The 26,693-nt window shown below is 48.6% G+C and overlaps 1 protein-coding gene across 1 annotated transcript in view; it reads right to left on the reverse strand.

Annotated features, from left to right (window-relative positions):
* Positions 1 to 3,045: 3,045 nt before the first annotated feature.
* The window catches only part of LOC120932030 (beta-1,4-galactosyltransferase 1-like), a 121,464-nt gene continuing 97,816 nt past the window's right edge, over positions 3,046 to 26,693 (reverse strand). The window contains exon 6 of the mRNA XM_040344119.1: positions 3,046 to 3,178. Within this exon, the coding sequence (XP_040200053.1) occupies positions 3,046 to 3,178 (133 nt within the window). The remainder of the gene's footprint in view (positions 3,179 to 26,693) is intronic.

Genomic DNA, 26,693 nt, shown 5'->3' on the forward strand with positions numbered 1-26,693 from the left:
AATTACTCTGTGTTCGGGTTTAAAGGGATGAGGTGGTAACCCTAGATCTTTCTCACTCTTTTGGGGTGTACCCTAATTTAAAAAATATATAAATTAAAAACAAAAACCTGCTGTGTTGGCTACCTCGTCCTCCTCCACCGCCGCTTCCACCTACACCGCCACATCCACCGCCACCTCAACCTCCTATACTCCATATGGACCTCGTCCTCCTAGGTCAAGATTATTATTATTTTATTTATTTTTTAATGTTATTTTTAATTATTTCCCTATCCACATTTATTTGCAGAGTACTTGCCATGCTCTTACCAACATTTTGTCTGCCATTTGCAGCCCTCTAGCCCTTTCCATTAGTGTTTTAGAGACATTTTAGTACTAAAAAGTTCGGGCCCGAACCCGGCCTTTTTTCCGAAGTTCGGCAAAACCTGTCGAACCCGAACATCCAGGTGTCCGCTCAACTTTAATTACTAGTAAATAAATAAATATTTATAAAAATGCCATAAAACTATCCCCTATTTTGTAGACGCTATAACTTTTGCGCAAACCAATCAATAAACCCTTATTGCAATTTGTTTTTTTTTTTACCAAAAATATGTAGAATAATACGTTTAGGCCAATACATTTTTTTAAATATATTTGTTGGGGATATTTATTATAGCAAAAAGTAAAAAATATTGTTTTTTTTTTCAAAATTGTCGCTCTATTTTTGTTTATAGCGCAAAAAATAAAAACCGCAGAGGTGATCAAATACCACCAAAAGAAAGCTCTATTTGTGGGAAAAAAAGGATGTCAATTTTGTTTAACCACTTAAGGACCGCCTCCTGCACATTTACGTCGGCAGAATGGGACAGCTGGGCACAGGCACGTACCTGTACGTCCCCTTTAAGTGCCCAGCCGCGGGTCGCGGGCGTGCGCTCGCGACCTGGTTTGAAGCTCTGTGACCGCGGCCGTGGGAGCCGCAGACCCGATCGCCGCCGGTGTCCCACGATCGGTCACAGGAGCTGAAGAATGGGGAGAGGCGTGTGTAAACACACCTTCCCCGTTCTTCACAGTGGCAATGTCACTGATCGTCTGTTCCCTAATATAGGGAAAGGCGATCAGTGACATCACACGTCCAGCCCCGCCCCCTACAGTTAGAAACACATATGAGGTCACACATAACCCCTACAGTGCCCCCTAGTGGTTAACTCCTAAACTGCAATTGTCATTTTCACAGTAAACAATGCATTTTTATAGCATTTTTTGCTGTGAAAATGACAATGGTCCCAAAAATGTGTCAAAATTGTCCGATGTGTCCGCCATATTGTCGCAGTCATGAAAAAAATCGCTGATCGCCGCCATTAGTAGTAAAAAAAAAATATTAATAAAAATGCCATGAAACTATCCCCTATTTTGTAAATGCTATAAATTTTGCGCAAACCAATCGTTAAACGTTTATTGCGATTTTTTTTACCAAAAATATGTAGAAGAATACGTATCGGCCTAAACTGAGAAAAAAAATGTTTTTTTATATCTTTTTTGGGGGTATTTATTATAGCAAAAAGTAAAAAATCTTGATTTTTTTTCAAAATTGTCGCTCTATTTTTGTTTATAGCCCAAAAAATAAAAAACGCAGAGGTGATCAAATACCACAAAAAGAAAGCTCTATTTGTGGGGAAAAAAGGACGCCAATTTTGTTTGGGAGCCACATCGCACGACCGCGCAATTGTCAGTTAAAAAGACGCAGTGCCGAATCGCAAAAACTGGCCAGGTCCTTTACCTGCATAATGGTCCGGGTCTTAAGTGGTTAAGAGCCACGTCGCACCTCCTTACATCAGGTGTCCCTAGTGGAGCCCTCCTTACATCAGGTGTCCCCAGCGGAGCCCCTCCTTACATCAGTGTCCCCAGAGGAGCCCCTCCTTACATCAGGCATTCCCAGTGGAGCCCCTCCTTACATCAGTGTCCCCAGCAGAGCCCCTCCTTACATCAGGCATTTCCAGCGGAGCCCCTCCCTGCATCAGTGTCCCCAGCGGAGCCCCTCCTTACATCAGTGTCCCCAGAGGAGCCCCTTCTTACATCAGGCATTCCCAGCAGAGCACCTCCTTACATCAGTGTCCCCAGCGGAGCCCCTCCTTACATCAGGCATTCCCAGCGGAGCCCCTCCTTATATCAGGCATTCCCAGCGGAGCCACTCCTTACATCAGGTGTCCCCAGCGTAGTGCTTCCTTACATCATGCGTTCCCAGCGGAGCTCCTATTACATCAGGTGTTCCCAGCGGAGCCCCTCCTTACATCAGGCATTCCCAGCGGAGCCCCTCCTTACATCAGGCATTCCCAGCAGAGCCCCTCCTTACATCAGGCATTCCCAGCGGAGCCCCTCCTTACATCAGGCTTTTCCAGCAGCGCCCCTCCTTACATCAGGCTCCCCCCCATTGGAGCCCCCTTACATCAGGCTCCCCCCCCCATTGGAGCACCTCCTTACATCAGGCTCCCCCCCATTGGAACCCCTCCTTACATCAGACTCCCCCCCCCCCATTGAGGCCCTCCTTACTTTGGGTATAGCGGTGTCTCCTCCACCATTACGGTTTCCCGTTCACCTGACGGTGAACAAAATAGAGGCGGAGCCGGCCGTGTGGCTACACTAGAAATTAAGCCGCTCCGGGGCCACCCACCCTGCTCCTTTCCATAACAGATCACAGACAGGGCGGAGCGGGGGTGGGCAGGCCGCCCCGCAGTGGCTTAATTTCTATTGTAGCCACACGTTGTTCTTCTGGTCTTCTTAAAAATGGCGGCCGGTGGAGACAATCGTGGACCTATAGCAGCGGCAGGCCGTGTGGCGGCGAAGAAGCAGGAAAACGGAATTTCCTGGGACGCAATAAGATCAGGAAAAGGGTCTAAATCCCGGGAATGTCGGGACAGTTGGCAACTATGCTCTATAGATCTTCTGGAGCTGTAGGTCTAATTTTTCTGCTTCTTAAATTGTCAATTATCTCTTACAAAAAAGAGAGGTGAATGACCTTTAAGCAAATTAGGGTTCAGAAATGACTTTGTAGCTAAACAGTATCAGATCCTATTGTGATGATCCTATATTAACTGTGATTTTTGTAAAAAGTCTATGTTCAATGCGGCTGACAACTTCGTATTCCAGGGTGTTTAATCCATCTTCATTCATACGTTTAGCAGCCTTCTTAATGAGGTGGAAACTAGTAATAAAAAGAAAAACAAACATAAGGTATTGATACATGAAAGTAAAGTATATGAAATAACATAAGCATACTGTATAGTTTATTTTTCCTCACAGACTGCATGCTCATTAAGGCCCCATTCACACCTCAGATGTATTAGCATACCTGTATTACCACATCTAGCACAGGCTGGCTCAGATTTCAAAAATTCAGAAATTGGGGAGTTCTATAGACCCTATGGAGAATAAAGATCTATGTCAGTCTGTGTGATGGAGAAAGAGACACCGGGGCGAGGAGAATATCATCTCAGACCTTCTCAGGAATAGAACCAATATCTTTTTCCCCAACAAGCACTAGAGCGGACTGGAAAGTTCATTAGGAACCTATCTGACAATACCCTATATGTAGCAGAGGTGAGACCCTTTGTTGACCCTGCCTGTACTATTTTATCAAGAACAAGGACAGGGGCAGGGATGGACTGGCCATTGGGACTACAGGGAGTTTCCCGGTGGGCCGATGGCTCAGTGGGCCGGCTTCAGTGACAGCAGACGGCCGCCCCCCTCCGCTCCTCTGTCTCTCCCTCCCCACAGCGCTCACCTCCTCTCCCTCCCCGCAGCGCTCACCTGGGGGGAACAGAGAAGCAGGGGGAGGACCAGAGAAGCAGGGGGGACAACAGAGGAGCATGGGGAAGGGGACTAACCGCTGACTCAACAGCTATGGCCTGGGAGTTTCTCACTTCTGCCTTATCTTGTCCCATAAGGGGGGGGGGGGCACCAAACTCATTCTTTTCCCTGGGTGAAATAATGTCTAGCTTCCCCACTGGTACTGCCTATAAAAGTACCAGTACCAGCCGTTCTACTCTAATAAAGTAGCATGGCTAGTGGCTAGTGAAGGGGGAGAGGGGGGTTGGGTGGCCAGGGGGGGGTGCGGAAGTTGTCCGGCCGCCATGGGAGAGACCTGTCAAAGTGGGCCAGTCTGGATGAAGTCCAGGGCCAAATGTTTGTCCCAGTCCAGCCCTGGACAGGGGGGAAAAAATATCCTAATGCCTCGTACACACGACCATTTTTCCGTCTGGAAAACTACCATGACAGCTTTTAACCGTGAAAACTGGCCATGTGTATGCTCTATCGCAGTTTTCCCGACGAGAAAACTGGGGGGGGGGGGAGCTTGATCTTTTTTTTCCCGCCGGGATTCCTGGTGGTCTTTCTCCCGTTGTGAAAACCGGTCGTGTGTATGCTTTTCCGAGGGGGAAAAAAAAAAACGTGCATGTTCAGAATCAAGTATGAGATCTTCCTGAGTATAAAAAAGGGACATAGTTTTAGTTTTTGCTGCATCAATCACACACAATTTTCAGTTTCAAATTGAATGTTAATAAATAGAAAAGACTATCATTCTGACCCCAGCAGTTTTCATTCTTGTCCCAATCATTTTTGGCCACTACTGTCTATTGATATGTAAAACACTTTTTGTTGAAACCATCTGACTTTTTTCCATCAGAGTTTAGAAATAGATCGTCTGTGTGGTACTCTGACGGAGAAAAAAACATGCATGCTCAGAATCAAGTCGATGCATGCTCGGAAGCATTGAACTTAATTTTTCCAGGCTTGTCGTAGTTTTTTACATCACCGCTTTTTGGATGGTCAGAATTTGGTCTGACAGTGTGTATGCAAGACAGCTTGAACGGAATTCTGACAGAAAATTTCATCGGATTTTATCCCATCGGAAATTCTGATCATGTGTACAGGGCATAGTCCTTTAACTCGTTAGAATGATCTTGGAAAGGCTTCTAAAACTTATTTAGCTTAGGTTCACACTGCTGCGAATTCAAAATCGCGGTAAAATGCGTGATTTTAGCGCGATTTCGCGCCCGCGATTTTGCCGCGATTTCGGCCGCAATTTAATGTAAATCGCGGCCCGAAATCGCAAAAAGTAGTACAGGAACTACTTTTTGAAATCGCAGATGCGGCCTCGCACTGATTAGGACAGTGCCATTGCCGACAATTGCCGCCGATTTGAGATGCGATTTGACATGTCAAATCGCATCTCAAATCGTTCCAAATCGTACCCAGTGTGAACCAGGGCTCACTGTTGGAAGCAATCTTGTGGAGTCTTAAGTTGGAACAAGCAAGCATTGCCTGAGTTCTTTTAAAAAGACTGATTGTGGCTTCATTTGTGGGTAGTGATTTCAAGCAATCGTCTACATAGAAATCCTTGTCCACAAGTTGTCTGACATCTGACCAATACTCTGACTCTCCCACTCTGGCCGAGTGTCTGAGGCCATATATAGCAACTGCAGGGGAGGGGCTGTTGCCAAATATGTGCACCCTCATGCGGTATTCTGTGACATCTCCAGAGGGGTTGTTGTCCCTGAACCAGAGAAACCTCAGAAAGTTTGGTGTTCTTCTTTAACAAAAAAGCAATAGAACATTCGTTGTATGTCTGCCATGAATGCAACTGAATCCTTGCGAAAGCGGAGAAGTACTGCTAATAGTCTGTTGTTAAGGTCAGGCACAGAGAGAAGGACATCATTTAGGGAGACACCCTCATGCTTGGCATTGGAATCGAACACCAGTCTAATCTGCCCTGGCTACTTAGGGTGACAGACCCCAAATATGGGTAAGTACCAACATTCCTCTGAGTCTGAGGTTTGGGGCTATCTCAGCATGACCATTCTGGAATATTTTCTCCATGAAGGAAAATAAATGTTCTCCCATATCTGGTTTTCTTTGAAGATTGTGTCTTAGGGAAGTGAGGCATTTATATGCTAGTTCTCTGTTGTTAGGCAAACGTCATTTTTGTGGCTTAACCACTTACCCCCCGGACCATATTGCTGCCCAAAGACCAGAGTACTTTTTGCGATTCGGGACTGCGTCGCTTTAACAGACAATTGCGCGGTCGTGCGACGTGGCTCCCAAACAAAATTGGCGTCCTTTTTTTCCCACAAATAGAGCTTTCTTTTGGTGGTATTTGATCACCTCTGCGTTTTTTATTTTTTGCGCTATAAACAAAAATAGAGCGACAATTTTGAAAAAAATGAATATTTTTTACTTTTTGCTGTAATAAATATCCCCCAAAAATATATAAAAAAACGTTTTTTTTCCTCAGTTTAGGCCGATACGTATTCTTCTACATATTTTTCGTAAAAAAAATCGCAATAAGCGTTTATTGATTGGTTTGCGCAAAAGTTATAGCGTTTACAAAATAGGGGGTATTTTGATGGCATTTTTATTAATATTTTTTTTACTAGTAATGGCGGCGATCAGCGATTTTTTTTTCGGTATTGCGACATTATGGCGGACACTTCGGACATTTTTGACACATTTTTGGGACCATTGGCATTTTTATAGCGATCAGTGCTATAAAAATGCATTAGATTACTATAAAAATGCCACTGGCAGTGAAGGGGTTAACACTAGGGGGCGGGGAAGGGGTTAAGTATGCCTGGGTGTGTTCTTACTGTGGGGGGGGGGGTGGCCTCACTAGGGGAAACACTGATTTTCTGTTCATACATTGTATGAACAGAAAATCAGCATTTCCCCTGCTGACAGGAACGAGAGCTGTGTGTTTACACACACAGCTCCCGTTCCCCGCTCTGTACCGAGCGATCGCGTGTGCCCGGCGGCGATCGCGCCCGCCGGGCACACGCACGGGAGTCGGGGGCGAGCGGGGGGCGCGCGCGCGCGCCTCCGGCGGCGCGCGTGCGCCCCTAGTGGCGGCTAAAAGGTAGGACGTCCATTTACGTGGTCTCGCCTAGGAGAGCCACCTTGTGGACGTATAATGACGGTGCGGCGACGGCAAGTGGTTAAAGGGAAGAGGTGCAACCCAGCTATTAGTCACGTCTTTCTCCATACTCCTTTCCATAACTTCTAGGAAGAGCCTATCCTCAATGGACATTGCTACCTGGTTATCTTCCTTTGTTCTCTTGAATACTGTGCTTCCTAAGTTGCTTTGGTCATCGTCATAGGTATTGCTGTTACAAAGTGGACTTAGGAAGGGAAGAGGTACAGGGTTGTTGAGTGGTAGCTCCTTTATGAGGATGTGATTTTGACAGGGTTGAAAAAGAGAAGGACGACCATTCTCGAGGGTACTAGTGAGCAGGTTATTAACAGATGCCGGTTTTGGTAGTAGTCTTGGGGGGCGTGGCCTGGACATGGCTGTGTGAAGCTGCTTTCTATCTGAGCTCCCGGCCGAAAGTCCCCAAAACCAGCAAAAACACAGCTAAATACCGGCATGCACCCAGCAAAAAGGTATAGCACCAGGGTAACAACTGGCAAGACACCATCCAAGGTGAAATCGGGAGGAATCTCCAAGTATTTCTGCAACTTACAGGGCAAATCCCCCGGAGCTAAGGAAATTGCTCCACGTGGCTCAGCAAACGGACCCCAGCGTGAGGCCCATATTCTAACTACGGACCCCGGCTTACCTCCTGATGAACAACCAGCGGCACCCCTGGAACCACATCGAGCCGCCTCTGACACCACGACACCCGAAGATCAGCAGACCGGCACAGAGATGCAGGACCAGGAGATCAGGTCCCTGCTGCTAGTACCTGCCGACACGTGCGGACATTGAGGCCCTCCCGACGCGCTCGGATATCGAGTCCCTTATCCTCCGCCTGGAGGAAACCCACAACAGGGACATCCAGGAAGTCTGCGGGGAGGTCGCCACGTTAGCAGAGCGGGTGACGTCCGGAGAGGTGTCTGTGTCCTCCTTGGAGGCCAGGGTGGCAGCGCTGGAACACTCCCGAGACCTCCACCGTGACGCAGCCGTGGACCTGCAGCTCCACCTGGAGGATGTCGAAGACCGCAGCCGCCGCAATAATCTGCGGCTGCGGGGGATGCCAGAGGGAGCTGATGGCGAAAACCTCGGAGAGACGGTTACCGAGCTGTTTAGAGCGGTGTTGGGGGAACCCGGAGGAGCAGATCATCCTTGATTGGGTGCACAGGGCCTTGGGACCAAGGCCGACTGACCCGGAGAGGCCGCGTGACGTCATCTGCAGGCTACACCGCTATGCCCAAAAGGAGGCGATCCTCAGGAGAGCCTGGGACTATGGAGAGGCAGACCATGCGGGCACTCGGATCAAGATCCTGCCGGATCTCTCCAGGGCCCTGCTCCGCCCTCTTCTTGACCTGGCCAGACAGAAGAACCTGACCTACAGATGGGGATATCCGCTGTCGGTGACCTTCCGGAGCGACCGAGGATCCTTCCCCTTGCAGATGCCGGCGGACCTCCCGGAGCTATTCCGCTTCCTGGAGGCAGAGCCCATCCGGGTACCGAACTGGCTACAACTTCTCTCGAGAACGCCCAGAAGATCTGGACCCTCAGCTCGTCGCGCCCACAGCCACACCGCCAACACCGCGGAAGACGGAGGAATCAATCGGCATCACAGGAGGAGCCACGTGAGTAGGCCCTGGGCCATGTCTCCCCTTCTCTGACCCCACGCACCTATGCCCACGGAGCCCTCACGCTTGCCTTACCCACACCCTCACCCGGCCACTCACCACCGCGACTATTACCGCACCATGATACGGAGGCCCGACCTGTGGCACTCTCCCCTCACTCCCCCCCTATAGAGGATCACGGCCCCGGAAACTATTCAGGCACAACTTCCTCGGCAAGAGCGACGCAGGCTCTCTCTCACCCCAGCCACCAGCGCCCACTGGTTCACCGGGTGGTCGACCGATCGCAGCTGCCTTACATATCCCCCCCTTACTGAGTTATTGAGGGGTACGATCAAGCAGCGAGATAACATGGAAGATGAGCTCCACGAAAAGACCATGGAGGCCTCGGGTGGAGGGGCGGGGGGGTGGGCTGCTGCTGGGGTGGGGGTGGGGAGGCCTGATTAACGGAGACCCCCGGCCAACTACGGAAACATCTGCTACACCCCACGAGCCTAGATCTGTTAAGGTACTGTTTTGGGGGTGGGGGGCTTGGTGGCCGGGAATGGGATGTCACATCCCTGGCGTATGCTGGACTTTACCGAGGAGATTGCCACTAGGACTAGCAGAGGCAATGAACTTTTACATCTGCATGTGGACATGGGAGGGCGGGGGGGTATCCTCTGTGTGGACCCAGAGAGAGGGAGCGACCTGCCAGGTATACTCCACTTTAGTTATGCACGACCTGCTGAGGCAGATATCTGCACTAAGTTTTCTCTTGCACTATTGTTTACTATGACCTAGGTTCACTTGAATGTTGTTTGACCTGTTTCATAAGATTTTATACTGATTGTGGCATTGCGACCATTCTATCTGCAATGCCGATATGTGTTACGCAATAAGTATATGTATGTGTATGTTATGCATATATGCAAAAATAGGATGGGGGAGTAGGCCGGGTAGCCAGTTTTATACCCTGCCTTTGTCCACCCACTACCCCGAATAGGGCGGCACTCTATACCCCGATATCTTCTCCGTGAGGAGACGTCGGCTAGTGCCATAGCTGTTAGGGCTAATTTAGACAAATTTGACAGCTACACGCCCTAGTGTCAGTTCTTTACTTTCTTTCTTCTCTTCCCTGTCACTCCCCCCCTCGGGAACCTATACACTTTAACCTTAACTCCTACTACACCTACTCACCCCCCCCTGCCCCCCCACCCCCCCCCAAGTGCGGCCATGGACCTGCTCAACATTGTATCTCTGAATGTGAAGGGGCTGAACACCCCTGAGAAGCGACGGATGCTGCTGCACGACATGCGTCGGGCTAAAGCTGACATAGTTATGGTACAGGAGACCCACTTCAGGGACCTTAAATTGCCCCTACTTAAAAATAGATACTACCCCCTAGTGTACCACTCAGCATACGTGGAGGCGAAGTCGCGTGGAGTGTCTATCCTTATCTCGGCACGGGTACCCTGGAAACTAGAGGACGTAAGGACAGACAGTGAGGGTCGGTTCCTTTTTTTAAAAGGCTCTATAGGAGGTAGAAAGGTGACATTTGTAAACCTGTATGCCCCTAACACCCGACAGGACACCTTTATTAAAAGACAGGTAGAAAAGGCGATACGCTTTTCGGAAGGCCAGCTTATTCTGGGAGGGGATTTAAACATCCCCCTCTCCCCGCTAGAAGACACATCCGCGGGACTGTCATCTACCTCACGCGACATGCGCAAACGTATAGGAACGGCGTTACATTCCGCACAGCTGATCGATACGTGGCGACTTTTCCACCCCGGGGAGCGTGACTACTCTTTTTACTCCAAACCCCATCAGTCGTATTCACGCATCGATTACCTCCTCGTCCCACATGGTCAACTGCACGCGGTTAAAGACACGTCAATTGGCTCGATTACGTGGTCCGACCATGCTCCGGTAGGACTGAAATACGCTCTCTCGGAAGTTAACGCAGGGCAAAACGCTACGTGGAGACTCAACAAAAGTCTCCTACGAGACCCGGAGGTCTTGGCAGACGTGGTTGCCGAGATAGACCGATACTACCACCCCGGATGGTGACCCCGGAGTAGTCTGGGAGGCCCATAAGGCCGTCATTAGAGGGGTCCTGATTAAACACGGAGCCAGACTAAAACGAAAGCGGACGATACAATTGAACCAGCTCTTGGATAAGCTGCGGACCCTGGAAACGGCCCATAAGGCGGCCCCGTCTGCCCCGTGTAGGGGCAGACCTGGACATTGTACGCTCACAAATTACCGATATCCTGCAGTACAAAGCAAAAATGGCGATACAAGTGTGCCGGAGGAAGGTCTATGAGTCGGGCAATAAATGCGAGCGGCTGTTGGCCCAGACTCTCCACACACAACGCCAAGCATCCTACGTCCCACACGTGACTACCCCGGAGGGACTGAGGGCTTCATTACCCCACCAAATTACTAGTGAGTTCAGAACGTTCTATACGGCCCTATATAACCTACACACCCCGACATCCACACATGACCAAGTGACGGATTACCTTGACAGATCATGCATGACTGCACTTCAGACAGAGGCCTGTGGGGAATTGGAAGAACCCATTACCCTAACAGAACTCCAGCTCGCCCTTGGCTGTACTAAAAAAAGGCAAAGCCCCTGGACCGGACGGCCTCACTGTACAGTACTATAAGACCTTGCTGCCGTCTCTAGGACAACGAATGGTGAAGTTATTTAACGATCTCGGAGTGGGAGGTAAACTTCACAGCTCCACGCTCCAGGCCCAGATCTCGGTGATACCTAAAGAGGGGAAAGACCTGTCATTGTGTGGGAGTTACCGCCCCACATCCCTCTTAAACGCAGATCTGAAAATATTCACCAAGATCTTGGCCTCCAGACTACAGCAACACCTTCCCCTCTTGATCCATTTGGATCAGGTGGGGTTCGTCCCAACAAGAGAAGCCAGGGACAACACCATCAAGGTCCTAAACTTACTACATGTGGTAGTTGGTAGCAAGAAACCCTGCGTGATGGTGGGGACAGATGCCGAGAAGGCATTCGACCGAGTGAACTGGGAATACATGTTCGCAACTTTGAGACATGTGGGCCTGGGGGACAGAATGATGAGCTGGGTGAGAGCCGCCTATACGGGACCAACGGCCAGAGTTAAGGCGAACGGGGTGATATCGGAGGCTTTCCCTATATCCAATGGCACGAGGCAGGGTTGCCCTCTCTCGCCCCTGCTCTTTGCCCTCTCCCTCGAGCCCTTCCTGTGTCATGTTTTTTACTTTAATTTCTTTTTATTTGATTTTGAAATGACTGGTACATCAATCGGTTATTTAGACACGTAGCCATCTTTCAATATACAAACATGCGTAAGAAAACAAACAAAAAAAGAGAAAACAACAAGCTACCATCAATACTGAGCATGTATTTAGCTTGTATAACCGGATGTACCTAGTATCTACTAAGTCTTCTAGTCCTGTATCCAATCTCCCCCCTCCCCCCACCCTCCCCCTAACTATCTAAGGGAGCGTACAACCCCATTAACTAATCCGCTAATCAATCAGGCGGGAACATAAGAGAGGAGTGGGCCGTGATTTATCCTTGTCTCTTGTGTTGGTAGTAAAAGTCACGTACCCAAAATCGCTAATCCCTATTAGAGCTCCTGACAGTCCTGCTCTCGCCGCAATAAGTGGCAGCCACTTCTAACGGAAAAAAGGGGGGGGGGCATGTAGCCCTGGAAGCACTTTCTCTAGTACCATCCTCATAGGTTCCCTGCCGCCCTCTGCCACGGCCCCCATATATTAGTAAATTTCCCGTAGTTCCCCTGTCTAGTGAAATACACTCTCTCGTTTGAGATTGTTAATTTCATGGTCTCTAGCCAGTTTTCTACCGACGGAGGAGTCTGCGCCTGCCATTTTTGGGCTATTGTTTTTCGTGCCTGGAAGAGGCATCTCAATATAGCTTCCAAGCTACCTTGAGGAACTCTTATATCTTCTATACACCCCAGGAGGCAAATCCTGGCCACTGGATTAAGGGATATTCCAAATACCTCGTTTATCCTCTCTATTATTTTTACCCAGAAGTCATAAAGTTTAGGGCACTTCCAGACCATATGAATTAAATCCCCTTTATCTTTACATCTCGGGCATTCATTATTTTGTCTCCACCCCAATTTAAACATTTTATGCGGGGTATGATATACCCTATGTAGTAAAAACAGGTGGGACAGTCTTTGCGCAGGGGCAATTGAGACCAAGGCGCATTGTTGAAGAATCCTCTCCCATTGTTCAGATGATATTGTTCCCAGGTCTCTTTCCCACGCAGCTTTACTCTTGACCGGGCCTGCTCTGCTTATCGCACTAGCACTCAAGGTATTATATGTTGCTGTTATTAAGCCCTTGGCACTACTTGCCATGATTACTTTAAGAAGGACGGGGATCTGGGTCCATATAATTGTTTTGGGGCTGAATTGTGCTTGGATAGCGTGGCGTACCTGCAGATATTTGTAGAATGTTTTGTTAGAGATATTAAATTCTCTTGTTAAATCTGGGAATGTTTTTAGGGTATTACCCACAAACAGATGCTTTAAACGAGTTATACCTTGACTCTTCCATTCTCTCGATTCTTCTATCCTTGTTACTTCCTGTAGGTTATTATTTTTCCATAGGGGGGAGAATTCTGTTTGGCCAATATACCCCAATAAGGTCTTTGTTATATGCCATACTTTAATAGCCAGTTTTATAGTTGGGTATTTGTAGGGGAAGTAATCTGCCTCTAGGGCTTCCACCAACAATTTATGGGGATTACCCGTTAACATCAGGCGGCTAATAAAGCCGTCTCCCTCAGTGGCTCCACACCCCGCCAAATGTTGCAGTTGTGAAGCAATAAAATATAGCTTTGGGTGTGGAACCGCCATACCCCCTTCTTTTACTGGTAGCTGGAGTGTTTGCAAGCTTATCCTGGCTTGGCCGCCCCTCCATATAAGTTCTCTAAATAGTGATTCTATGTTCTTGAACCATTTATATCCCAGCCATAAAGGTGCATTATGGAGCAGGTATATTAATTGCGGCTGCCATATCATTTTAATTAAGTTGCATCGTCCTGCTACAGACAGGGGAAGTCTTTTCCAGATATCGCATTTATTTTTCCACTTTAATAGCAATGGGTCGAGATTTAAATTGGCATATTGGGTTACATCTTTCGTTATCCAGATCCCTAGGTATTTAAATTTTGTGACCACACTTAATTGAGAAGTACCTGGCAGGAGTTGGAGATCAACTGGATCCAATGGTAAAAGGGCAGATTTTTCCCAATTAATTGTCAAGCCTGAGAAATTACCGAAATCTTTTATCAGTTGTATCACTTTGTCTAGAGTGGTTGCAACATCCCCCAGAAAGAACAAGATGTCATCTGCAAATAGTGCAATCTTGTCTTCCCCTTGGTGTCTTCTAAACCCCATTATGTCCGACCTCGTCCTGGCCATTATAGCAAATGGTTCCATAGCGAGGGCGAACAGAAGGGGGGATAGAGGACACCCCTGCCTCGTCCCTCGCTCCAACTGAAAAACTTCTGATATCTCATTATTAATTTTGACTTTAGCTCTTGGCTCGCTATATAGTAATTTAACCCATCTAATAAAGCGAGGTCCGAAGCCGAACCTCTCTAATACTTCCCATAAGTATCTCCATTCGAGGCTATCAAATGCCTTGGCGGCATCAAGAGATAGCACTGCTCTGGGCCTCGCGTCATCAGTTGGTATTTGTATGTTTAAAAAGGTTCTTCTTATATTGGTAGTTGTTGCCCTACCTGGTATAAACCCTGACTGGTCTGGGTGGATAAGTTTACTGATGAATCTATTTAGGCGAGTTGCTAAAATTTTGGCTAAGATCTTAACATCGGTAGGTAGCAAAGAGATTGGGCGATAGGATGAGGGTATCAGTTTTTCTTTCCCCTCTTTATGAATTACTATAATAGTTGCTTCCAGCATTGAACGGGGGAGAGTACCACCACTCTCAGCCCCCTCCAAGGCCTTCAACAATTCTGGTAACAAAATCTCGCCAAATTTCTTGTATACCTCGATAGGTAGTCCATCCGGGCCAGGGGATTTCTGGTTTGGCATTGAGGTTACTGCATGCTGAATTTCACTTAAAGTGATTGGTGCTTCCAAGGCCTGTCTGTCCACATCTAGCAGGGTAGGAACTACTATTTTCTGAAAAAACAATTCCATAGCTCCACTTCCAGCCCTCCCTTTAGATTTATATAGTTCTTTATAATATTCGCAAAACGTTTGTAAAATCACCTGGCCATCCGTAGAAATTTCTCCCACCATTGTCTTTATTGCTGGGATATTTAACGGGGGGGAGTTAGTCTTACTCAAAAGAGATAACATCCGCCCTACCTTCTCTCCCTCTCCAAACTGGCACTGCCTTTGTAGGGTTCGCTTGTTCTCCGCGCATTTCAAAGTAGCTGTTTTATACTCTAGTTGTTTTGTCAACCATGCTTCCCGCATGGCTGGGGTGGGTTGCTCAATAAACCTTAATTCGGCTTGAGTGGTCTCACGGGCCAACTTGCCCTCTTGCTCTCTCCCTTTTCTTTTTACCCTGGCGACTTGCTGAATTAGCAGGCCGCGCAGAAAAGCTTTCAGAGAGTCCCAAACTATTCCCGTTGGAGCGGATCCTGTATTAATATGTACAAATTCTTTCAGTTTAGACTCCAGAATTCCTGTGTCACTAATCAACTCCAGCCAACCTGGATTAAATTTCCACTCATTACGGGAGACTTTAACTCCAATCTTTATTATTAGCACCAGAGGGGAATGGTCCGAAACCCCTCTGGGGCCATAATATATTCTCTTTACCAAGGACATTACATCATCACTACCCACTGCCAGGTCTATTCTGGAGAGCGTATGGTGGGAGCTAGAATAGCATGAGTACTGGCGATCTTGTGGAAAACAAGTTCTCCATATATCTCTCAACCCTATTTCCTCCAGGAATCGAGCTAGTCGCCTCTCACCAGATCTTTTTCCCGGAGGAAATCTATCCAAGCTTCCATCCAACACCTCATTGTAGTCCCCTACAGCTACCACCGGAACCGCTGGTTTATCAAGTATAAATTCGAGGAGTTTGTTTAGAACATCTAGCTTAAATGGTGGGGGGATATACATATTGGCCAAAACATATGGACTGTTCTCAATTAGGCAAAAAAGAAATATATATCGGCCTTGCTCATCTATCTGGGATTCAGTACAGGAAAACGTCACCCCCCTCCCCACCAAAATGCTCACCCCCCTTGAGTAGGAAGAGTGAACCGAGTGGAACTGGGCCTGGAATTTACGACTGTTCAGTAGTGGGACGGTGTCCCTAGTCAAGTGTGTCTCTTGTAAGCATAACAGTCCCGGCATACCGTCTTCCAGGAGTGACATAACTGATGTTCTCTTGATTGGATCTCCCATACCTCGAACATTCCAGGAAGTGATGGCCAATAAACTATCCCGCATCTAGACAGACTGACATAACAATAGGATACACAACTCTGATCCAGCGGTATAGGTATACGGCCATCCCTGCCTTTTCTGTATGGGTCTGAAAATCCATTGGCCTCCCCTCACTCGCCTCTCCCGTTTCCGCCTCCTGTGACAACACTGCTCTTGAAATAAGTAATGTACGCTCCCTAACTTTACCCCTTAACACCCCCCATACCCTTCCCCCCCCACCCACCCCCTTCCTACCCCGCCCTGCTGGGCACCCCTTAAGGGCTTGTCCAATGACCTCACTAAACTCTCTCTCACACATCCCGCAGCCACGCAAATGCGTGTCCCTCCCTCTCTCTCTCTCCCCCCCAAAAAGACAAAACCCGTCATAAACCGACCATGAAATCTAAAAAAGAAAAAGTGATAACCAAATCCCCCCCCTTAACCGTGTGGTACCTCCCGCTTGTACTAGAGCCCCTGGTACGACCCCGAGGGGAGTATAAACCTTTTTATCACAAGTATAATTACAGTACCTTGGAAAACAAATCTTAATACAACGTGTCGAGATTTGTGAATAAAAAAAAAAAATAAATAAAAAGGGGGGGGGAAGGAATGCTTCATTCCCCCGTTCTGCATAAAGGTAGAGGTAAAGTGAAGCAGGGGTAAGGTCAAATATACTTTATATGCTTACTACCAAAAATAGTTACCACGCCCCTTTATTGCTTAGTTTTTTAGTGATAATATTGCCGTTGCTTCATAAATCTCTACACACCTTGTCAAGTTAATAAGCATGTGAAGATATATACAAAAAAAGCTTTAACATGAATGACACCAAGTGTCACTAAAAGGTGCAAAGTGTAAAGTGCAAAAAGTGCAAAGTGTGAAGTCCAAAAAAAAAAAAAAAAAAATATTTATATATTAGATGGACTTTAACATGAGTGATACCAAGTGTCACTAAAAGGTGCAAAGTGCTCAGAGCAGAGCCAAAAAAAAATCTTTTCTCTTTTTCTTATATTTATTTTCTGTTCACTTTTCTTTCTTTTTTCTTTTTTCCTTTTGATGGGGGGGAGCAGTAGAGTTTTCTAAGGGCATAGGTCGTCCAGCCCTCTCATGTTTTGTTAAACCATCCATGGTCTGGGCCTTCTACTGGGCTGGCCTCCCTTAACGTGTGTCCTTCGTTTCCTTCCATTTTCTTCCCCTTCCTTCCCCCCAAGAAAACCTTATTTGGAACTTTAGGGGTTGGGTTTATCCAAGTAGTCAGTGACATCAGGGATGATGATCGGGGAAAAAAAATAAAAAAAATAACAACCCCTCCCCTTCTTCCTCTTACCCCCTCCCCTTCTTTTCCTCTCTTTGATTAGGTGGGCCTTGCTTGTCTTCATCTTTCCATGTTTACCATTAGACCTAGCCCCCTCCTAACAGTGGGGGACTATAAAGCTGCTTTATTTGTCTCCAGCCAGTTAGAAACTTCCAATGGGTCATTGAAAAAGATAGTCCTGCCCAGAGCTACCACTCTAAGACGAGCCGGGTATAAAAGAGCATATGTGATTCTATATTTCTGAAGGGACCTTTTAATTGGTATAAACTCAGCTCTCCGTTTCTGTAAATCTGGTGAGAAGTCGGGGTATATTGAAATTCTTGCACCATTATATATGATGTCGCCCATCTCTCTAGCTTTTTGCAGCATGGTCATCTTATCTGTGTAGTTAAGTAGCTTTAGTAGCATTGGCCTTGGGTACTTCCCCTGCTGAAGTACTTTAAAGGGAACCCTGTGGGCCCTTTCTATGGAGAAAAGGGGAGAGAAACCATCAGAGCCAAAAATTTCACTACACCACTTCTCCATAAACGCAATGGAATTTGTGCCTTCACATTGTTCTGGGAGGCCTACCACTCTCACGTTATTTCTCCGAAGTCGGTTTTCCAATGCGTCTAACTTGGTCGCTTGAAGGTCTGTTAGCTCCTGTAGCCCTTTAAGTTCCCCCTGCAGTGGAAACAACGTATCTTCGACTACACTTAGTCTCTCTTCCAGAGCATTTGTTCTCGTAACAGTCCTATGTAGCTCCTGGCTCATGGCTAACAGTTCTTCCTTTAAGCTCATTAACTGTACGTCAAAATTGACCATAAAGTCCTTGCATGAGTTAACCGCGCAAAGTACCTCTCTCAGTGTGGGTTCCCCTTGTGGTGTCATACCACCTGTGTCATGTTAGACGGAACCTGGACATATCGGGGGTGACAGTGGGCAAAAATCAACATAAGGTCTCTGCATACGCAGATGACCTGATGTTTACACTCTCGGACCCCTCTACCTCCCTGACGCATCTCATGCAGGAGTTTGACACATACGGCCGACTTTCAAACTTGAGGATTCATTTCACCAAATCAGAGGCCATGGGTGTTGGGATTCCTCAACACAGACTTGCGGAACTCAGGGGGAGCTTTCACCTGAAATGGACGGATAGGGCCCTGAAGTACCTCGGCACCTACATACCGCCGTTGTTTGCCCGACTCTTCCACCTAAATTTTCAACCACTCCTTGCGACGGTAAAGAACTTGCTTGACCAGTGGAACGGGGGCCTACATTCATGGCTGGGCCGCTGTAACATCCTTAAGATGGCGGTACTGCCGAAGTTTTTATACCTCCTACAGGCCCTCCCGGTACTGATCCTGGGTGACTTTTTTAAACAAGTACACACCGCCTTCACCAGATTTCTGTGGGCAGGGAAAAGCCCCCGACTGAGCAGGAAGACACTCTCACTCCCGAAAATGCACGGAGGCCTGCCTATGCCTGACCTCCGTGCATACTACCAGGTGACCCACCTTGGGAGGCTGGTGGACTGGTGCGCCACGCCGAAACCAAGCTATGGACTCAGGTGGAGCAGGAACAGAGTAGTGTTCCACTTCGGGGGGCGCCGTGGTGCTCGGCGGTGCTACCCCCGGAGATGAAACGGCACCCGCTGATAGGGGAAACAGTTAGGGTCACATCGCAACTACTAACAAGACCATCCCTTGCGACACACAACTCCCCACTGAGACCGGTACTGGGACACCCCAGCTTTGGACCGGGACTCCAGGACGGGAAATTCCTTGAACTACGTGAGGCAGGCTTTAGTCAAGTGTCACATTTTAGCGACAGGGGTAAATGGAAAACAGCTGCAGAACTGACAGACCCCATAGGCCCATACAAATTGGACTACATGAGAGCACTTCAGCTCGGACACTTTCTGAGCAGTATGACACCCCCTGACGCCATACAGTAACCGCCCACGACCCTAGAGGAGATCTGTAACGGGGTGATTACGCACACCCTATCCCTGATGTATGCCATATTGAACACCCCTCCTGAGGGTAACCCAATCCCATGTCTGCTTAAATGGGAAAGGGACTTGAACTGTGTCTTCGCGACGAGTAAGAGACAACGCATACTCAAACTCACTCATAAATCGCCCATATGCTCCAGAACCCAAGAAACGGGTTACAAAATCCTTACGAGGTGGTACAGGACCCCGCATTGCTGAGTGCTCTCTTCCCGGGGGCATCAGACCTTTGCTGGCGCTGCCTGGAAGAGAAGGGTACCCTGGTACACATATTTTGGTCCTGCGCACGGCTGCAGGACTTCTGGAGAGGAGTCCGGCAGGTAACCCAGAAGTTTACCGACCGAGTGGTGCCGGATGACCCAGCATTTTTCTTGCTACACGCGACAGACACCCCAACCAAGATCTACAAAAAGTCAGTAGTACGCCACCTGCTAGATGCAGCTAAGGCGTGCATCCCGCTCACCTGGAAATCCCAACACCCACCGTCCCTCTCTCTCTGGCTTAAAAAAGTTGATAGCATTAGTCGGCTGGAGGATCTTATCCTCACTAGCCAAGATAGACAGGAAGCCTACAAAGAAACCTGGCAGCTGTGGAACATTTTCAAGTACTCCACTGAGGGTCAGTCCCTTCGGGGGGAGCAAACAGAAGATGCCGCCGCAGACGCACCCAAATAGACACTGGCTGCACACCCCTGGTGAAATCCCCCCCCCCCCTCTGTGCTACACCTGATCTTCCCCCTCTCCTCCCCCTCCCCCTATCTCTGGAACTGTTTTGTTTCTCTTTTCTTTGCTCCTTTTCTGCTCTAAAAACAAAAAATGGAGGGGAGACCGGACTGATACGGCCTGCACAACCAGACCGAGCCCCCAGTGCGGAGTCACGTAGAACCCTGTGATTATAACCACATGCCATGGAAGCATGAGCACACGATGGTTTAAGTCCCCCCCCCTTTATTAACCTCTTCATGTTGAAAGGAGATGTAACGGCTACCCACTGGTAGTGAGGAGTATCGGCCGTTGGAGACGTCCTTTTCCCTGGCAAGCTGCGATATGCAGGTACCGCCGGTATATCCCATCGAACGCCCTTCCAAGAAACGAGACGTGCTACGTTTGAAGGGTCAAGCAGACTGACTTTATTTGGCATATTTCACCTGCTTATATCTGGTTACAACTGTTACAAGAACAATGACAGTTTCCGCCCTCCCCTTTTCCCAGTAGGGGGCTTCAACACAGACCCCCTGAAACAATGACATCTCCTTGAATTAATCACTTGACCAGTTTCTAGACACTTCGGCACCGCAAACCACTTAACATTTCCTGGCCAGGCGCATAGAATTCAATTAACCTTTAAAACAATTATCACTCACACATAATCCCCATCAGCATACACCTCACAGGGGGCTGTTTACCTGCACACAAAAGAAGAGTTCATTATCTATGCGAAGGGAACATTAGCATTCAACAATGAAAAGAAACTTGTCCAATTAACCCTTTGAGCTCAGAATACAATGTGTTACATCCAATGGTGACAAGCCATGCAGTTCCTTGTAGTCCCCCTGCACGAAGATTATAACTGTCTCGGCAGCATGCATGTGTCCGTTACACTACTCCCCCTTTGTGGAACACTCCGGCAGACCCGGATTGATCTTTTTCGGATCAACTTGGGGATGTCCGGTCTGCTGTTAGGGTAAAAGTTCAGTTTGCCTGGACAGTCCGTCGGCATTCCCATTGAATCTGCCAGGGCGGTATTGGATAGAAAAATTGTAGGGTTGTAGGGCCAAGCTCCATCTTAGCAAGCGCCCATTATCTCCGGCTACTCGGTTCAGCCATACTAGTGGGTTATGGTCCGTGATCAGGGTGAATTCCTGACCATACAGGTAGGGTGTGAGCTTCTTTAAGGCCCAAACCAGGGCTAAACATTCCTTTTCCACGGCCGCGTAGCTCACTTCCCTGGGTAATAGTTTTCTACTCAGGTACGCGACAGGGTGTTCTCCTCCATCCTCCCCGATCTGGCTTAGAACTGCCCCCAGTCCGTACATGGACGCATCTGTATGAACGACAAATCTTTTGTTAGGGACGGGGGCAGATAGGACAGGTGCGTTGATCAATGCTTGTTTCAAGGTTTGGAATGCTGTTTCACAGGCGGGAGACCACAGGACTACTCTAGGCAAATTCTTTTTGGTCAAATCCGTCAGGGGTTTGGCAATGGTACTATAGTCAGGGACAAATTTTCTGTAATACCCCGCTGTCCCTAGAAATGCCAGTACCTGGGTCTTAGTGTGGGGAGTTGGCCAATTGGCTACAGCCTCAACCTTAGCGGGTTCTGGTCGTTGTTTCCCACACCCCACTCTGTGTCCCAAGTACTGGACTTCTGCCATCCCGAAATTACATTTTTCTGGTTTCAGGGTTAGGCCCGCGGCCCTAATCTGATCCAGTACAGCCTCAACATGCCTCAAGTGTTCCCCCCAAGTCTCACTATAGATCGCAATGTCATCCAGGTACGCGCAAGCAAAATCCTGGAAGCCATCAAGGAGGCGGTCCACTAAGCGCTGAAATGTGGCTGGGGCGTTCTTCATCCCAAATGGCATGACCTTGAACTGGAATAAGCCAAATGGGGTGACAAATGCCGACTTAGGGATAGCCTCTTTGGACAGGGGAATCTGCCAATACCCTTTGCACAGATCGATTGTGGTCAGATAACGTCCCCTGGCAATACGATCTAATAGCTCGTCTACTCGGGGCATGGGGTAGGCATCTGTCACGGTTTTGTCATTGAGGCGTCGGTAATCGACACAGAATCGGGTTGTTCCGTCCTTTTTGGGTACTAGGACAACGGGCGAGGCCCAGGGGCTGTCAGATGGTTCTATGATCCCCAGTCTTAACATTTCTTGTATTTCCTTCCTCATCTCCTCTTTTACTGCCTCAGGGATTCTGTAGGGAGTCTGTCTGAGCGGGTTTTGTCCTGGGGTCTCTACGTAGTGAGTCGCTAAGAGAGTGTACCCGGGCTCCTGGGAAAATGTCAGTCCTTTCTCAGTTATCAATTGTCGCATCTGTCCCTTTTCTGCGGGAGGTAACCGCTCCCCTAGCTGTATCGTATTGAGCAGAGTCTTAGGTTCCGAATCTGCTAATAGATCTGGGATGGGTAAGCTGTCGGGGTCTTCAGTGGCTGGAATACATATGGCTGCTACATCCTCTGGTCTTTCCTGATACTCTTTTAATAAGTTTACATGAAAGGATTTCTGGACCCTTTCATCTTGGCTGCTGGCAATTACATATGTAGTATCGCAGACTTGCGCTACTACTTTGTAAGGGCCCTGCCATGAGGTCTGGAGCTTATTCCCTTTGACAGGCCTAAGCACCAGCACCTTCTGGCCCACTTGAAACATTCTCTGACGGGCGCCCCGGTCGTACCAGTGTTTCTGTCGTCCCTGGGCCGTTTGGAGATGGTCCCGTGCCATCCGAGCTAAATGTTCCATGCGGTCCCGCATTTCCAGCACATATGGCACAATGGGGACACCTTCATGTTCTGTCTCACCCTCCCAGTGCTCCCGGATGAGGTCGAGGGGGCCTCGCACTCTCCGTCCATAGAGCAGCTCGAAGGGAGAGAACCCTGTGGATTCCTGCGGTACCTCTCGATAGGCAAACAAGAGGTGCGGCAAAAATCGCTCCCAGTCTCTGTATTCCGCCGTAAAGGTCCGCAGCAATTGCTTGAGGGTACCATTAAAGCGTTCACAGAGACCGTTGGTCTGAGGGTGGTACGGTGAACTAAGCAGGGTCTTAATACCGCAGACCTTCCATAACTGTTGGGTTAGATCTGCAGTAAACTGGGTCCCTCGGTCGGACAGGATTTCCTGAGGGAACCCCACTCGGGTGAATATCCCGACGAGCGCACTGGCAACAGTGTCCGCCTGAATATTCGTCAGAGCGATGGCCTCCGGGTAGCGGGTAGCATAGTCTACTACAGTAAGAATGTATTTCTTACCTGAGGGACTGGGGTTAGGTAGAGGTCCCACTAGGTCGACCGCTACCCTGCTAAACGGTTCCTCGATCACGGGCATAGGTAACAGTCGAGCCTTAGGGTGGTCCCCTCTTTTTCCTACCCGTTGGCATACGTCACAGGTGCTGCAGTAACGTCGCACATCCTTCGAGATCCCTGGCCAAAAGAAAGTCTGGGTGATCCTGTAGGTGGTGCGGTTACCCCCTAGGTGCCCTGCCAACGGAATGTCGTGGCCGATTCGGAGAAGTTCCAACCGGTACTTTCTGGGTACCACTAGTTGGCGCTTTTGCGAAGGGACACCGCCTCTCTTTCTGCCTTCAGTCAATCTGTATAACCTGTCACCCTCCCATATAAAACGTTCCCGCTCATCCCCTCTACTGTCTGCTAATTCTCGATACTTTTGAAGGGTGGAGTCCTCCCTAGTTTCCCTCCCAAATTCCTCTGGGGTGTCCCAAGCTATGGGTCTCTCTACCGTAGTGGGGTTACATGTCGGTTCTTGGCTTACCTGGGTCTCCTGGCCTGTTGTAGGATCATCTGTGATACGGGTCTGTGAGCGGGTGGTCACGGGGCAAGCTGCATCAGGTGTAGGTAGATACGCCGAAGTCAGAGGGCCAATGTCGTTGCCCAGCACAACCTCGGCCGGTAGGTTGTCCATGATACCAACGGTGGTCTTTCCTGACCCGACTCCCCAGTCTAAGTGCACCCGGGCGGTGGGTAAGCGGAATACAGCGCCCCCTGCGACCCGGACGGCAATTGTACGAGTGGAGACGTTCTCTGGCTTTACCAGATGTTTTTGAACCAGAGTGATAGTGGCCCCGGTATCTCTTAAGCCTTGTGCTACTTGTCCATTCACTCGTACCTCCTGACGGTGATGCTGACGGTTATCCGGAGAGGCCGCTTGTATTGGGTCTGCCTCATATAAAATCCCTAGACATTCCTCCGGGCCCCCCTCGGTCTCCAGGCAGTGGGCCGCAGAGGGACGTGATGGAGTGACTTCTGTGTTGGGTGTTGTACGTCTCCAATTGTTATTTGTAGCTCTTAGAGGGCAATAACGAGCAATATGTCCCGTGTTGCTGCAGTGATGGCACGTCACCCTAGACGAAGCCCGGGGGTAGTTGTTAGGCCCCTGAGGACGTGGTGGTCCTGGTGGAACTGGAGCCCGAAACTCTGGGCGTGGGGTGACGGTTGGAGTACGCGGTACCACCTTCTGAGCCAGCCGCATAGTACCCTGGCTTACTTTCCTTGTTTCCGCGTACTCATCTGCTAGCCGAGCCGCCTCGTTTAAGTTAGCGGGACGGCGATCTCATACCCAGTCTTGTATGTCTGCGGCCAGGTCTTGGAAGAAATGTTCCATTAGGAACAGCTGTAATACTTCCTCCCCGGTGTTGGCCTTGCACCCTTGGACCCAATGGGATGCCACCCTTTGTAACTGGTTGGCCCATTCCATGTGGGAGTCCACAGCCTTCTTCTTGGACTCCCGGAAGCGACGGCGGTAGGCTTCTGGAGTTACGGCGTATCGGGTTAGCAGCGCCTTTTTAACTTGCTGGTATTGTAAAATATCCTCTGGAGCGAGAGCCCGAAAGGCTTCATTGGCTTTGCCCGACAATTTCCCCGACAAAATAGTGACCCATTGGTCTGGTGGTACCTGGTGTAGTGAGCACTGCCTCTCAAAGTCCGCCAAATATCCATCGATTTCCTCCTCACTTTCTACAAAAGCTTTAAATGCCGTGAACGGTATTTTCTTTCCTGTAGCAGCAGGTGGGGGGGTAGGAACTGCAGGTGTAATGGGCTGTCTCGCTTTTACCAGTTCCAGTTCTTGTCCCCTCTTCGTTTGTATTTCTTCCCTTGCTTCCCGGAACAGCTGGTTGATAAGTTCCACAGACGTTTCTGGATACAAGGATAATCTCCGCTGTACAATCCCAGTAATTACATCTTCCTCGCTGACCGGTGCAAGGGGCTCCGTTCCTTCCATGGATCCATCCATTTCGTCCAGCTCCAGCAGGTCAGCTATCAGCTCCCTCCGTGGTCTGTTGCTGGCGCTCCTACCACGAATCTCCAATAGATCTTTCAGTGTGGATCTTTTCAGCCTGGCGTACTGCGACTCCATTCAGAACTTGCTCTTTGGATAAAAGGACCATCCCACTGCTACCAACCAAATGTAACGGCTACCCACTGGTAGTGAGGGGTATCGGCCGTTGGAGACGTCCTTTTCCCTGGCAAGCTGCGATATGCAGGTACCGCCGGTATATCCCATCGAACGCCCTTCCAAGAAACGAGACGTGCTACGTTTGAAGGGTCAAGCAGACTGACTTTATTTGGCATATTTCACCTGCTTATATCTGGTTACAACTGTTACAAGAACAATGACAGTTTCCGCCCTCCCCTTTTCCCAGTAGGGGGCTTCAACACAGACCCCCTGAAACAATGACATCTCCTTGAATTAATCACTTGACCAGTTTCTAGACACTTCGGCACCGCAAACCACTTAACATTTCCTGGCCAGGCACATAGAATTCAATTAACCTTTAAAACAATTATCACTCACACATAATCCCCATCAGCATACACCTCACAGGGGGCTGTTTACCTGCACACAAAAGAAGAGTTCATTATCTATGCGAAGGGAACATTAGCATTCAACAATGAAAAGAAACTTGTCCAATTAACCCTTTGAGCTCAGAATACAATGTGTTACATCCAATGGTGACAAGCCATGCAGTTCCTTGTAGTCCCCCTGCACGAAGATTATAACTGTCTCGGCAGCATGCATGTGTCCGTTACAGGAGATACCACCCGTGGGGACATTGGACAAATACCACACCTGGAAGGGCCCCGAAGAGGACCTTGTTATGTTATATAGAGACGTGTGTATTATTTTGCTCTGTTGTACATGCTGTTAACTAATGATTTTGTATTGTGGGCCGTGAAGGCCGGTCTCTCCGTTATTAATAAAAAAAACAAAAAAAAAAACAGATGCCGGTTTGTGTGCACCTCCTAGGCAAACATCACCTATAATGACCCACCCGAGATCCAGTTTTTGTGCATATGGGGAGTTTTTAGGACCGTTGATCAGTTTTCTTACTTTGTGGACTTGCAAGATATCTCTCCCTAGGAGTAAGATTATCTGAGCCTGATCATCTAGTTCTGGTATGAGATGTGCTATGTGATTCAAGTGAGTCTGGTGAGCTGCCGTCAGCTCTTCCCATCCATATATTCAATTTGTAGGCCATCAGCTCTTCTCCCCGCTGTTTCCACTGTACCTGCACAAGTCCTAAGGGAGTAAGGGCTGCTGGGGCCTTTAAGGTTTAGAATGTCAAAAAACACAGGTCTAGCTAGTGACTTACTCTGATCATCCAATGTGACGAAGAGCTTGACTGCTTTTTCT

The sequence above is a fragment of the Rana temporaria genome, chromosome 1, assembly GCF_905171775.1.
Source record: "Rana temporaria chromosome 1, aRanTem1.1, whole genome shotgun sequence".
In the NCBI taxonomy this organism is placed as follows: domain Eukaryota; kingdom Metazoa; phylum Chordata; class Amphibia; order Anura; family Ranidae; genus Rana; species Rana temporaria.